The following is a 13,943-nucleotide window of genomic DNA, read 5'->3' on the forward strand; positions in this document are numbered from 1 at the left end:
GTTTAATTTAGAGCACTACTTCAGGATGTGCCAGAATGCTTGAATAAAAAGGGGAGTCATAGGTTAACACTTAAGAAAGAAAATTTTAGGACGTGTTTGGAAGAACCTCCATGTAGGAGTGAACAACGCTTGGAATGGCCTTCTGGGTGGGGCAGTAGAGGCAAAAACCTTAGATTTGTTTCAGTCCTGCAACAGATTCGGACGTGACACCAGTTGGTAATCAATGTCTCATTTATTAATAGTCAAATCAAACATGTAAAGATATCAAATATTTAGACAACAAAGATCAAAACAATATAACCCCGTTTGATCTCTGGGCAGAGGTGGTAATTAAGTTAGTGACATGGTCACTTCAAGTTTTCCGACAGTGAGGTAGTCTTCTGATCGTCTGGCGTTCTTCTGACAGCGCTATCATCTTCTGACAGCTGGGTGGCCTTCGCTGCCCTGAGCTCAAAAGACGTTAGGTTTTTATATCCCCCCCCCCCCCCCCGCACCTGGGGGTAGGAAACTCACACCATATATAGAACAATGTTCATAAGACCCTTTATAGATTAACAGTTTTTCAAAGAATTCAAGATGGTCAGCTTGTTTTAACATTACTTATTTAACCACAAGACCCTTTTCAAGGTAGCTTTTCAAGGTGGTCAGCTTGTGTGACCACATTGTCTAGCTATCTAGTCGTGATCCTGGTCTTATTGCTATCTGTGGATTATTCTGCTTTTTTGAGTCATTATTCCTCCTTTATCATATAGCTACCTTGTCTAGCAATGATGGTGACAAAGGTCAGTCACTAGTCAAAGGTTAACAGTCTACAATTCAGCAAAATAAGCCACACAGTCATCAAAATACGCAGGACAGCCTGCAGAGGATGGTGGTTAGTAGTGTTAAGAAAAAGATGTCAATTTTTCCCTGTTTCTATATTTTTAGTGGGTGGGGGAATGTTCTGGAAGGATGAGCTACGATGCCCCTCCCCAATTGTACCTATCTTTGTGTGATCTTCTCTCCCTCCAGTTTTCTGTTAATGTAATGGTTGATGCTGGGGTGTGGTTACCTGGGTGTTTGGAGCCTTCTGGTATCTTGCCATAGTGGGCATTGTAGTCAGCCTGAACTTGTCCTTACCTGATGGTCACATGCATTTTCAAGCAGCGCTCTTTGGACTGTAAGGAGGAGCAGGAGACAAGATTTCTTTTCCCCTACCTCTAGCGCAGGATTGTAACAACCCAGCTGCAGCTAACTGGACACTGAGCGTCAAACCTGTGCCTTCTGGTCTGTATCATTTAGTAGCACATTAAGTGGTGCTTTTACTTACTGGCCACTGGGGGAGTGAATTTCTGTTTCCTGTATCACAGTTAAATAAATGTTATCAAATTGCTGAAATTGGGTAACTGATCATTACAGGTTTCCTGAGGGATTTCAGAATTCCCCATAGAAATCTTGGGTAGCCTGAAATCTGTTAGAAATCAATGTGTGTACATTGGAGTTCTGAATATCTTTTTAGAATCAGTTTTTAAAAAAAACAAATTCTGTACATTTTGTTTGCCTTCCTGGTAATTGCTGCATATCATTTTTTATAAATATTTCTTTTGGTTGTTTAATAGATTCCAGAGTATTGCAGAGTGCTGGAGGAGAGCGAAATATCGGAGCACTGTTTTGATCTAATCTTTGCCTTTGATGAGATTGTGGCTCTGGGTTACCGTGAGAATGTCAACCTAGCCCAGATCCGAACATTCACAGAAATGGACTCCCACGAAGAGAAAGTTTTCCGGGCTGTTCGAGAGGTAATTAAGATAGAAATGAATGCAATGCAGGGGTGTACAGATAAACTGTGAAGCCCAGAAGTATGAAGGGGCAGGATATCAAACTGTTCCATTCAATGTTATTGTAGCAGTGTTTATCAACTGGTTTCTTAATGCAATGCTTAGCCTTGGCCCGGTGTCAGCTGTGGCTCAGTTGGTAACGCTCTCACCTCCTAGGTCAGAAGGTTGTGGATTCAAGTCGCGCTCCAGAGACTTGAGCACAAAATCCAGACTGACACTCCCACATTCTACACCTCCAACCCCCACCAGGACGGCCTGCGTGCCCTCCGCTTCTTCCTCGAACGGAGGCCCAACCAGTTCCAATCCACCACCACCCTCCTCTGCCTGGCTGAACCTGTTCTTACGTTGAACGACTTCTCCTTTGACTCAACTCACTTACTCCAAATAAAAGGTGTCGCTATGCCTACCTTTTTGTGGGATACATGGAACATTCCTTGTTCCATTCCTACTCGGGTCCCCTCCCTCACCTCTTTTTCCGGTACATTGATGAGTGTATTGCTGCTGTTTCCTGTTCTCGCCCTGAACTGGAAAATTTCATCAACTTTGCTTCTAATTTCCACCCTTCTCTCGCCTTCACATGGTCCATCTCCAACTCTTCCCTTCCTTGACTTCCCAATCTCCATTTCTGGGCATAGGCTGTCAACCGATATCTATTATAAGCCCACCGACTCCCACAGCTACCTTGATTACACTTCCTTCCACCCTGCTTCCTGTAAGGACTCTATTCCCTTCCCCCGGTTTCCCCTTCGCATCTGTTCTGACAATGCCACTTTCCGCACCAGTGCTTCCGATATGTCTTCGTTTTTCCTCAACCGAGGATTCCCCTCCACTGTAGTTGACAGGGCCCTCGACCGTATCCGTCCTATTTCCCGCAATTCTGTCCTCATCCCTTCCCTTCCCTCTCAGATCCATGATAGGAACCCCCTGGTCCTCGCCTTCCACCCCACCAGCCTCCACATTCAACATATCATCTTCCGCCATTTCTGCCACCTCCAGTACGATCCCATCACCAAACACATCTTCCTCTCCCCTACCCTTTCATCATTCTGAAGGGACTGCTCCCTCCGCGACACCCTGGTCCGCTCTCCTCCCCACAGCACCTTCCCGTGCAAGCGCAGGAGATGCAACACCTGCCCCTACACCTCCTCCCTTCCCACCATCCAGGGCCCCAGACACTCCTTCCAGGTGAAACAGCGGTTTACTTGTACTTTCAATTTAGTATACTGCATTCGCTGCACACAATGCGGTCTCCTGTACATTGGGGAGACCAAACCCAGACTGGGTGATCACTTTGCTGCACACCTTCGCTCTGTCAGCAAGCGTGAACCTGACCTGTCGGCCGCTTGCCATTTTAATTCCCCGTCCCACTCCCACTCTGACCTTTCTGTCCTCTGCCTCTTACACTGTTCCAATGAAGCTCAAGGAACAGCACCTCATCTTTCGTTTAGGCACTTTACAACCTTCCGGACTCAACATTAATTTCAATAACTTCAGATCATAACCACTGCTCCCATTTTTTCAGTCAGCTAGTGCTGGTAATGTTTCTGCTGTTGCCATTTACAGCTACTCCTGATCAATCTTTTGTCTCTTAACCTGTCCCATTATCACCTTCCTTGCCTTGCACCATCATCCCTTTTGTCATTTAATCACTCATGCCCTCTACCCTTTCACAGACCTTCCCTTTTGTTCTGTCCTCCCTTCCCCTCCCTGGCGCTGTACTTGCTTAAAAACTTTAACTCTTTTAACATCTTCCAGTTCTGGCGAAAGGTCTTCGACCTGAAATGTTAACTCTTTTTCTTTCTCCACAGATGCTGCCTCACTTGCTGAGCTTCTCCAGCATTTTCTGTTTTTATTTCAGATTTCCAGCATCCGCAGTATTTTGCTTTTGAAGGAATTATGGTATATGTCCAAGTCAAGAATGTGAGAGACTTAGAGGCCAGGTTCCCGTGATGTTCAATGCTAATTGGCAATCTAAATATCGACAGATTGGTTGCTATGAGATACAGATGTCACACTGGTGCAGTAGGGAGGGCTCTTCTGAAGTTGTATATTTCCATACCATGACTCACCTAGGAAATGCTTGACTGACCGATTGCCCAAAGAGCAAAGGGTTCCATTTACTACACGCTGAGCACAAAATTCACCAAAAAAAATGAAAGCAGGGTTCATGGTCCATATTCTGTGGTTTTACAAGCTTTTGATGTATTAGAACTGTTTTCTTTGGGCTATAACAGTTTTGCATTTCCCGTTCAGACACAAGAACGTGAAGCAAAAGCAGAGATGCGTCGGAAGGCCAAGGAGTTGCAGCAGGCTCGCAGAGACGCGGAGAGGCAAGGCAAGAAAGCTCCTGGATTTGGTGGGTTTGGCAGCGGTGGAGTCTCGGGAGGAGGCTCTGCGGCATCCATGATAACGGACACCATCATCGAACCGGAGAAACCAAAGGTGACGCCTGCAGTAATGAGGTAGGTTGCAACTTTCTGGTGTTTCGCAAGGTCTAATTAATGCAGAAAATCCCATTTGTCTTTCAGTTAAGCTGCTGATTGTATTGTAATAGGCTGTCATGACCATATGTTGCATGGATGTGACTGACCGTTGCTTTTTGTGTGGGTACTCCGTAGAGGCACTTTCACCATCAGTGGTGTGCGCTGTTATGCTTGACTTCTGTCGTGCATCATGCAATTTTGCTTTGTTTACTAACTGCAGTTATTTTTGTTTTCAATGATATGGATAATTACCACTAATCCCTTTTAAAATTAATTGGGAGAAAAATAGGAAAAGGGCCACTGGCCATTGGTAGAGAAACAGAAAGTACTGATTAGGTGAGTCCAAGCTTGGGCTTTAAAAACCTGTAGTTTGTAGGAGGAAGTGAAGGCCAAAGAAGTTTGGGAGTTCCACAGCTTTGAGACACTGTGAAAGAATGACTTGGGAGATGATTCAATGAATCTTAATTTCAACAGTGGGACCATAGGAGGGAGGAAGAACATGCAGGATGGTGCATTGGGGTTCTAGGGGAAATGTCGCAACATCTGAAAACCATACTGCATTTTGCCTTCACCCCTCTCTTGACATTGATCAGGCAGAAAATCAGAGAAAAGAGGCTGTATCCGGAAAGCTTCAGGATTAATGAAATTTTGGAATACTGCATTTTATGGCCCTTATGAAATAAGTATGATACTGTCACAAGTTGTACAGTGCAGTGATGGCTAATGGAGAAGGCGGTGTATCATTTCCATCTGTGTTTTTTACCCTCATTGTCAGTCATTTGCACAGGGTCACCTTCTACCCCTCCTCCTCCTTCCTCTAGGTTTACAAGTAATTAAAGACTTGCGTTAAGGTACATCGTGTGCATTTGATTTTATCGTGTGTGTTTGTGTGTTGATGTTCTGGTATGTTTGCTGGGATGGACATGGGACGGTGCACTTTCAGCTTTTATCCAGCAGGGCTGGCTGCTGTAGATGCTGGATTGCCTTTCGCACTTATGAGTACAATGCATCAAGTTGAGATAGTGGATTCCAATATATAACGGACACTAATATGACATGGATCTCACTTATCTTTTAAACCAGTTTAAGAACAGGTTTACCAAAGGTCGGAATTCCTGACCTCTTTGCTATTTACCTTTTTTTTAAAAAGAGCTTGCATCACCTCAAAGCAGTGCTGCTCTGTTATTTTCATATGTGTACCAGAAAGACTTTTTTAAAAAATAATAATAATTTGAGCTTTGCTCTGTGCAGGTTTGGGTCAGACAAGTATGGTTTGAAATTCCGATCCATCCCTGCTGGCGTATTGGCTCGTTGCCAGCAGTGATTTTTAAAAAAATATCTTTTAGAAGGGTTAGATATTGAAAGTATCTGGAACCTCTTCCGTAAGGAGATAATGATATTTAGTCCCCGTAACTTTTCTCACCTGCCAGTAGAGACCCTGTTAAAGTACTGTTGCTGGGTAGCCTGAAGAATTGAAGAGTTAAATCAGTTCCTTTGGCTTGTTTCCGTTTCTGCATTATGTTAGTTGTGATTATATATTGTAGACCAAACCTGTGCCGTTTTAAACCCATTATCACTTAATTGTGTTCTCTTGTGGATTAAGGGCTGATGCAGCAGGTCTTGCGTGTGAAGCTGGTTTATATATAATCAGGTATGGTTTGCTTCAATTGCTCTCAGTAATGCATGGGGAGGGGGCCCTTCCTGCAACACCCAGTACATGATAGCCCATTGAGTTGAAGGCCTTTTTTTTTTCATTATTCAGATTGCTCCTCCTTACCCTGGCTTGACTGTGGTGTCGCTGTCTGCGTAGTAGACTAAAACATTTACAGATTTATGTTGGTACGGATGTATCGTTGGTATACTGAACCAAGCATTTTTGGGGAATTACTGCACTGTCATGAATGTTAAAAGTTAACGTGTTCTATTATGTGTGCAAGAACTGGTAGAAATACATTGGCAAATGTGAAAATGTTGGCATGTCATATGGTTAGCCGGTCGATGAGCTAATTGGTACTTCCAGGGTTTACGGCAGTTATCTCTTGAAATCTGAAGTGTGCGCTCCTCTCTTTGTTTCCTCAGACCTTCTGGTCCGAGCAAGGCCCTAAAACTCGGGGCGAAGGGAAAAGACGTGGAGAATTTCGTAGACAAGCTGAAATCAGAAGGAGAACACGTCACTTCCTCAACAAAGCGTTCATCTGAAGCAGCGAAAGTGCTGTCACCTCCTGTTAATGTAGAAAGGTGGGTGATGGTCTTGCTTTGCTCTGAATGTAACCCTTTGCAAATCTACAGATGCCCTCAGGTGTTGCATTTTAATACTAAATGTACAGTTTTCTTGTAACTGTGTCAAACCACTGTGATCAATGGGGAGAAAAAGATACAATGATTGGATAAACTTATTTCAATTATTGTTCCCAGTAAGTCAGGAATTGAATTGGCCCTCCTGGTGCTATACTCACCGAGGGAGCTTAAGGAGAAATGTGCATGGTTTAGTTGAACCATATGCTAATATTGTAATAATGTCCCAAACATTGATATGGGATTTATTTTTATGCTGAAAGGACATCACGACATCAGCAAAAATAAAATCTGTAGTGTACACTGTTAAGTGTCTAATGCAGAGAATGAATGCTTTAAGCGACCAATTACCGTAGCGACCAATTACCGTAGCGACCAATTACCGTAGCGACCAATTACCGTAGCGACCAATTACCGTAGCGACCAATTACCGTAGCGACCAATTACCTTAGCGACCAATTACCTTAGCAACCAGACAACACAGTGTGCACGTGAGCAACTGACTGATTTTCCCTCCAGGAGGATTTTCCAAGAACCAATCCGTAGGTTTTTTTTCTTACAAAAGTTGTCTCTTCCTGAGAGGATTAATGACTAGTGTAATACGCCTTAGAAAAAACTTTGGGTAATTAGCTGCAGATAGCATGCAATAATGCTAACTGATTCATTTATATCTTGCATGAATGTTCTTACACATCAGGGATATGGAATGAAAGTTTCTGCAGGCTGTGAGGTGAAATGTGCTTGGTCAGTTTTATGTGTGTCTTTATTCCCCCTAATTTGCTGTCTTACTCAGAGTCTACAGGAAAGCACAGTGGCCTTTCACCTCCAGAGCCGAGGTTCACCTCCAGTGCAGAATGTACTGTTTGCTGGTTGAGAGAAATCATGTGAAATTATTTTGGCCAGTTTCAATCCAGTTCCTCGTTGGTGTGGATCTCCAGCACACATCTGTTACTAATTGACAATCTCGTTTGGAGAGGCTACAGGATGGCTAGTGTGGGAAATGGAGAATTGTTATGCTGTTGTAATAGGAGATGCTCTTCTGAGGTTGGATTTGAGACACATTGGAGCTAAGTAGAACAAACTTTACTCGGCACCTGGCCATGGCTTGCCCTACCAAATGTATCGGCGTCCTGGATCTGCTACCACCGTTACATCAAGCCACATGATCATTTCCACTTGCAAAGTCTATGACTTGGCAGGACAGAGTGCCTAAAACTGATGGCCTTGAGCGCTGCAATATAACTGGAATTGAGGCTACTATCAAAAAGGTCCAGTTGCATTGGACCGGACGTGTTGTTCACACTGCAGATTATAGAATTCTCAAAGCAGTCTTCTATGGTGAGTTGCTGTCCAGATATCGAACCAGAGGTGGGCAGATGAAACGCTATGAAGACACACTCAAAGGCCACCTTGAAATCCTGCAATATTATCCCCGACACCTGGGAAGACAAAGCCATCGTCAGACTGCAATGGCAATACGTCTGCTGGGTGGGTTCGAATGAATTTGAGATTATGGGGTCTGCCTGCCAGGCATGTCAGGCAGCTCATCTGCCCGCCTAACCTGACTTTCAGTACGATATGTGCGGCCGCATCAGCGCACCCATAACAACTGAGACCTGTGCGTCTATTCGACAGGAGACTTCACCACTCCATCACCTGAATTAGGAGGGCTTGGTGCTGACACCAAGTGCTTCAAAAGGAAAGTGTTCTGTTTTCCAGCACCAGCTTCCCGACCTGACAAACAGAAAGTTTTAAGAAAATGGATTGCGGTGTTTGGCTGCTGCCAGTACAAGAACTTTTCACACATTGAACCGTTTTTAATCTGTTATCATTTGTTTTCTACGGTTGTTTGTAATCAAAAAAACTGGGTTCAAATGGTGATAATCTTGTTAAATTTTTCTTATCGTTGCTGGTCTTTGTCTCTACTTTAATCCCTGATCCTCAAAATTATTTTTCTCCCGACTTGAAGGTGCTCCTTGTTTGGGGGCCTGTTCCATGGCTGCCACTGGCCTTTGTGCGGAATCCGTTGTCCATGTGTGTGCCTTGATGAGTGTTGGCAAACCGTTTGACTGCGGGAGGTATCACAGCCACGCCTGATTCCCATCCTCCCCAAACATTCACACGTGTGTGCATTCCAGCAAGGGTTGCAGGGTTAGGAAAGAGATTCTTGGCTAATTTTGTTTTCCCCTCTTTTGACCTGAGAGTTTCAGGCCACTTGTGTCACACTTTCTGCTGAGAGCAGCTAACTCGGCACAGGCTGAGGTTCTAATTTGGGACATCCTGGTCTGCATGTCTTCAGTACCATACTGGGCGATGCCAAGGTTTGTCTTCTGTAAATCTCTTAGATTAGTATTTTGCAAATTACTCCCATGTGTTAATTCTGTAGGATGAAGGTTGTGCTTTTTCTCTATCTCCATGAGTTATGGAACTGAGCTTGCAGTTCAGTTCTATAGCGTGTGATTTTGTTATACTTTGTCCAGATATAAATAAATAAATCAGAGATGAGAGTGCTACCAGCAGAGCCAAACTGAGTCAGAGGTTGTAGGTTCAAACCAAACCACGAGCACATAATCTAGGCTGACACATCAGTGCTGCACTGTCAGAGGTGCCATCTTTCAGATGAGCCCTGTCTGGTGGATGTAAAAGTTCCCATTTGAGTACGACTCTAAGAAGAGCAGAGAATTCTCTGTGCCCTGGCGAACATTCCTCCTCCAAGCAAAATCACCAAAAACAAATTAATTGATTCACCTCATTTCCTGTTTATGGGATCTTGCCATGTGCAAGGTGGCTGCTGTTATTGTCGACGTAACAACGACTGCACTTCAGAAGTAGTGCATGGGTTGTGAAGAGCTTTTGGGATGCGATAAGATGCTAAACAAATGAATTTCTTTGTTAAATTCTACAGTAATAATTTCAGATTACTACCGTCTGAACATGAACCCTGTATGGCTAATTGTGTGTCTTGTAACTTTTACAGCGTACATCTGAAGATTGAAGAGAAGATATCACTGACATGTGGCCGAGATGGTGGCTTGCAAAACATGGAGGTACATGGCATGATCATGCTGCGGGTTAGCGATGAAAAGCAGGGTAGAATTCGTCTTCAAGTGGAGAACGATGACAAAAAGGGAATTCAATTACAGGTAAAAGCAACTCCATACTCATGTGGATGAGTCTTTTAATAATTTGTAGTTGTTGGGGTTGTGCTTTTTCTTCCTCAGTAATTTTTCTTTGTCAGTGTTGTCAATCTGCTCCCCCCAATCCCTCCCCTGAAAATGTTGACTTCTTGCTGAGGTATGGTTGTACAGGCACCAGTTGGCTCCATTACCTTGCTCATGTGGCTGCTGCGCAACAAGAGAGCCTTGACAGTGAGTGTTGGCCAGCCATTGAATCGTCAAGGGCACCACAACTAAAATGCTCAACTTCCATGCATGCACACATCCAGAAAGTGGTCAATGCATAGCTAATCGGGAGGGGAAATACTGTCTGATTTTTCTCTTGGCTCTGAGCACCTCATTCTCAGCTAGTATTCTTATTAGTGCCCTAGATTTGGGACTGAACCCGGGACGGTTTAGTCAGTCTGGCTGTATTACTCACTGGAACCCAGTTTGGGACTGTCCCAGTCAATATGGTGGTCACTTTAACCCTTTTGAGTCATGGCGAGGAGTCCTGTGGCTGCTATTTTTATTCAGTAATATTTGTTTATTTTGTTTGATTATTGCACTCTTAAAATTTGCAAAAGCTGTTGAAGAAAATTTTGAGTGATTTGGAGTTGAGCAGCTATTCAAATCTCACTTGCAATCACAATTTCTTTTTTAAGATTGTGATTTTCTTACATCAAGTCTACAGCACAGGAACAGGCCATTCAGCCCAACTGGTCTATGCCGGCGTTTATTCTCCACACAAGCCTCCTCCCTCCCTCCTTCTAGATATCAGCATATCCTTCTATTCCCTCCTCCCTTGTGTGCTTATCTAGCTTCCCCTGAAATGCCTCAACTTAAGGTCATTGTGGGTTTTGTTCTCCTGAGGATATACTTGCAGTTCCTGATTACAATAAAGAGACACCTCGGAAGGGACCTTTATGGAGGCGTGTAAGGGATTTAATGGGATTAAGTAGCTAAACCCTAAATTGTCCTGCTTTGGTGTATCCGCAAGAGGGCACGAGGTTACGGTTGTGAAGTGTGGGTTAAGTAGTGATATCAGGAAATCTATCTTTACACAAAGGGTAATGAACAGCTAGAATGGGTAGCCAAAATGGGTGGTTGTGGGCAGGATAGTGGAGGTTTAATTAGGAAACTGCTGGGTGGCATAATGGTGGGGATGGTGCGGTAGGAAGGATGCAATTAAATGGACAGAAGAGTCTTCACCTAATCTTAACTTGTGATCATGTAAAGCCTGTGTGTTTTACATTTCTGAAGTGTTAACGAATGAGATCAGCTAACTCAGCACAGGGCACTGATTAAACCCACGACAGTGATCAGACCCATGACTTTCTTGGTCCGCAAGGATCAATTCACTGAGCTTTGGACACGCTATTGTATTTTGTTTTTTTAAAAAAATTGAAGTGTGGACGAATTTTGGAATGGGAGAAAAATTTGAGGGAAAACTGGAATAATGAAACGAATCTGAAACTGCAAAACTCAGAACTGGAATTGAGATGACAAGGCCCTTTAGTTCCAGGCTAAACCTTTCTTTGTTGTGTCTTTTCCTCCAGACTCACCCGAACGTGGATAAGAAGCTTTTCACTACAGACTCTTTGATTGGCCTAAAGAACCCTGAGAAATCCTTCCCACTCAATAACGATGTTGGAGTCCTGAAGTGGCGGTTGCAAACTACGGAGGACTCCTTTATTCCCCTCACCAGTAAGTTTTTTAATCTGTGCTGGCTATTAATACTTGGGTACCTCTCAGTTTGGCAGGAGAAAATGTGCTAAATATCTCCAGAAATTATCATTTAATTATTCCAAATATTGGAACGGTTGTGGCATGCAATGTGTTACAATATGTGGGTTTGCCTCTGTCACCCTCCGTAAACTTGAGCTCATCCAAAGCTTTTGCTGCCCCTTATTCTAACATGCACCAAGTACCTTACGCCCATCACCCCTGTGCTTGCTGACCTACGCTGGCTCGTGGTCTGGCACTGCCTCGATTTTAAAATTCGCATCCTTGTTTTCAAATCCCTCCATGGCCTCACCCCTCCCTATCTCTAACCTCCTACAACCCTCCGCGATCTTTGCGCTCCTCCAATTCTGGCCTCTTGCGCCTCCCCGATTCTCATCGCTCCACTATTGGTGGCCGTGCCTTCAGCTGCCTAGTCCCTAACCTGGAATTCCCTCCCTGAACCTCTGGACACCTCTCTCCTCCGTTAAGACACCCCTTAAATCCTATCTCTTTGACCAAGCTTTTGGTCACCTGCCCTAATATCTCCTCATGGCTCGATGTCAAATTTTGCTTGATAACACCCCTGTGAATCGCTTTGGGATGTTTTACTATATTGAAGGCACTATATAAATGCAAGTTGTTGCCATAAGGTAAACTCAGCAAAATTAGAGGCAGTCACCCTTAACCTTCCAGTGGCTGATTATAAATAGGGTGTGATTTATTACTCACAATTACTCAAACTGGCAACCTTACTGCTTCTGGGACTTTTAAAGCAAAATTGTGATGCTCTTAATAACCCCAACTGCAAGTGGTAAGTGTAGAAACTCGTGACATTGTCTGTCAGCCAGCAGGGTTTTTCTTGTAACCTGACCAGGAATAACCAAAGAAAAGTTTCTCATTTGTGCTGGCACATCGTTCACTTTTTATATATTTAAAAACAGCTTCAATTTTTCAAAGAGATTTAGTTTTTCTTTGGAGGAGAAAATTAGGCATTTAAAATCGTATGTCAAATTGTATGTTACTTTTATCCCTAAACGTGTAAATTCGTATTGTTAAACGGGAGTGAACCATTTTCTTTGAAATGTTGCAGATCAAATTAATCATTGTTTAATTTTACAAACCCTGAAATCACCATTCCTCTGACCATGTGCCCCTTACCCCCATTTCCGCCCCCTCATCCCAGTCCCATCCAACCATTCCATTAGCGACTGTGCCTTTAGTTGTTTAGACACCACTCTGGAACTTCTTCCACTAATCCCTACCCCTATCCAGAAACAGGCCGGTGTTTGTGCTCCACACGAGCCTCCACCCAACCGTCTTCATCTAACTCTATCAGCTTATCCTTCTATTCCTTTCTCCCTCGTGCTTATACCTCTGTGAAATACCTTGGGTTGTTTTTCTACTTAACGGTGCTAGATAAGTGCAATTTGTTGTTAATTTCTTAAATCATTAATAAGCAGACCAGCGTGTTAACATCAAGTGATTCTGCAATCAGGATTTAGCCTGCACAGTGAGTTTCTGATTACTGACTGGTCACCACAGGTGTATGTTCTGTGAAGGTGATAAATCAGATCTACTCGTTTTCTGTAAATGTCGTGATGTTTTTGTCATCTATGTTATTGAGCAGCGTTGATTCATTGCTTATGTGATGATCTAATTGAATGGCCGAACAGTCTCGAGGGGCTGAATGGCCTCCTCCTGTTCCTATATCCCAAGGAGAGTCACGATTCAAAGTTAAGTAATAGTTGTTGTCTTCCTTTCATTACTTTCTCTTTCTGACAGTTAACTGCTGGCCTTCAGAGAGTGCCACTGGTTGTGATGTAAATATCGAGTATGAGCTACAGGAGGACACTCTGGAACTAAACGATGTGATCATCTCCATTCCAGTTCCGTAAGTTTTTGCAGCTTGAAATGTGTTTATTTTCCCAGTTTTCTCTCTGATTATTCCCCCTTAGCCCTCCCAGTGATTCCACAAGAAGCAGCACTCCTTCTTCAACAACAACCTGCATTTATATAGTGCCTTTTAATGCCTCGGCAGCTGAAAGCACGTCCGCCAGTGGTGGAGCGATGAAAATCGGGGATGCGCAAGAGGCCAGAATTGGAGGAATGCAAAAATCTCGGAGGGTTGTCGGGCTGGAGGCGGTTACAGAGATAGGGAGGGGCGAGGGCATGGATGGATTTGAAAACAAGGATGAGAATTTTAAAATCAAGGCATTGCCGGACCGGGAACCAATGTAGGTCAGCGAGCAGAGGTGATGGACGAATGGGACTTGGTGCAAGTTAGGATACAGGCAGCAGAGTTTTGGATGAGCTCAAGTTTACAGAGGGTGCAAGGTGGGAGGCCTCTCTGTGATGATGCCACAAGAAGTAGCTTTCAGCTCCTTCAGCTTTCCACATGTCAACCTAACCAGTGAGAGTTGGCTGTCTGACTGCACGTACCATTGCAGCTGATTGATAAGATAAAACAC

The 13,943-nt window shown here is 43.8% G+C and overlaps 1 protein-coding gene across 2 annotated transcripts in view; it reads left to right on the forward strand.

Annotated features, from left to right (window-relative positions):
• LOC137301395 (coatomer subunit delta) overlaps positions 1 to 13,943 on the forward strand; it is a 29,953-nt gene that overhangs the window by 14,121 nt on the left and 1,889 nt on the right. Inside the window, exons 3-9 of one of the 2 annotated variants that reach the window (XM_067970861.1) lie at positions 1,599 to 1,778; positions 4,071 to 4,279; positions 5,904 to 5,951; positions 6,380 to 6,538; positions 9,573 to 9,738; positions 11,310 to 11,457; positions 13,258 to 13,366. In XM_067970861.1, the coding sequence (XP_067826962.1) occupies positions 1,599 to 1,778; positions 4,071 to 4,279; positions 5,904 to 5,951; positions 6,380 to 6,538; positions 9,573 to 9,738; positions 11,310 to 11,457; positions 13,258 to 13,366 (1,019 nt within the window). The remainder of the gene's footprint in view (positions 1 to 1,598; positions 1,779 to 4,070; positions 4,280 to 5,903; positions 5,952 to 6,379; positions 6,539 to 9,572; positions 9,739 to 11,309; positions 11,458 to 13,257; positions 13,367 to 13,943) is intronic. The other variant, XM_067970862.1, reaches the window with a different exon arrangement.

Source organism: Heptranchias perlo, chromosome 33, assembly GCF_035084215.1.
Source record: "Heptranchias perlo isolate sHepPer1 chromosome 33, sHepPer1.hap1, whole genome shotgun sequence".
In the NCBI taxonomy this organism is placed as follows: domain Eukaryota; kingdom Metazoa; phylum Chordata; class Chondrichthyes; order Hexanchiformes; family Hexanchidae; genus Heptranchias; species Heptranchias perlo.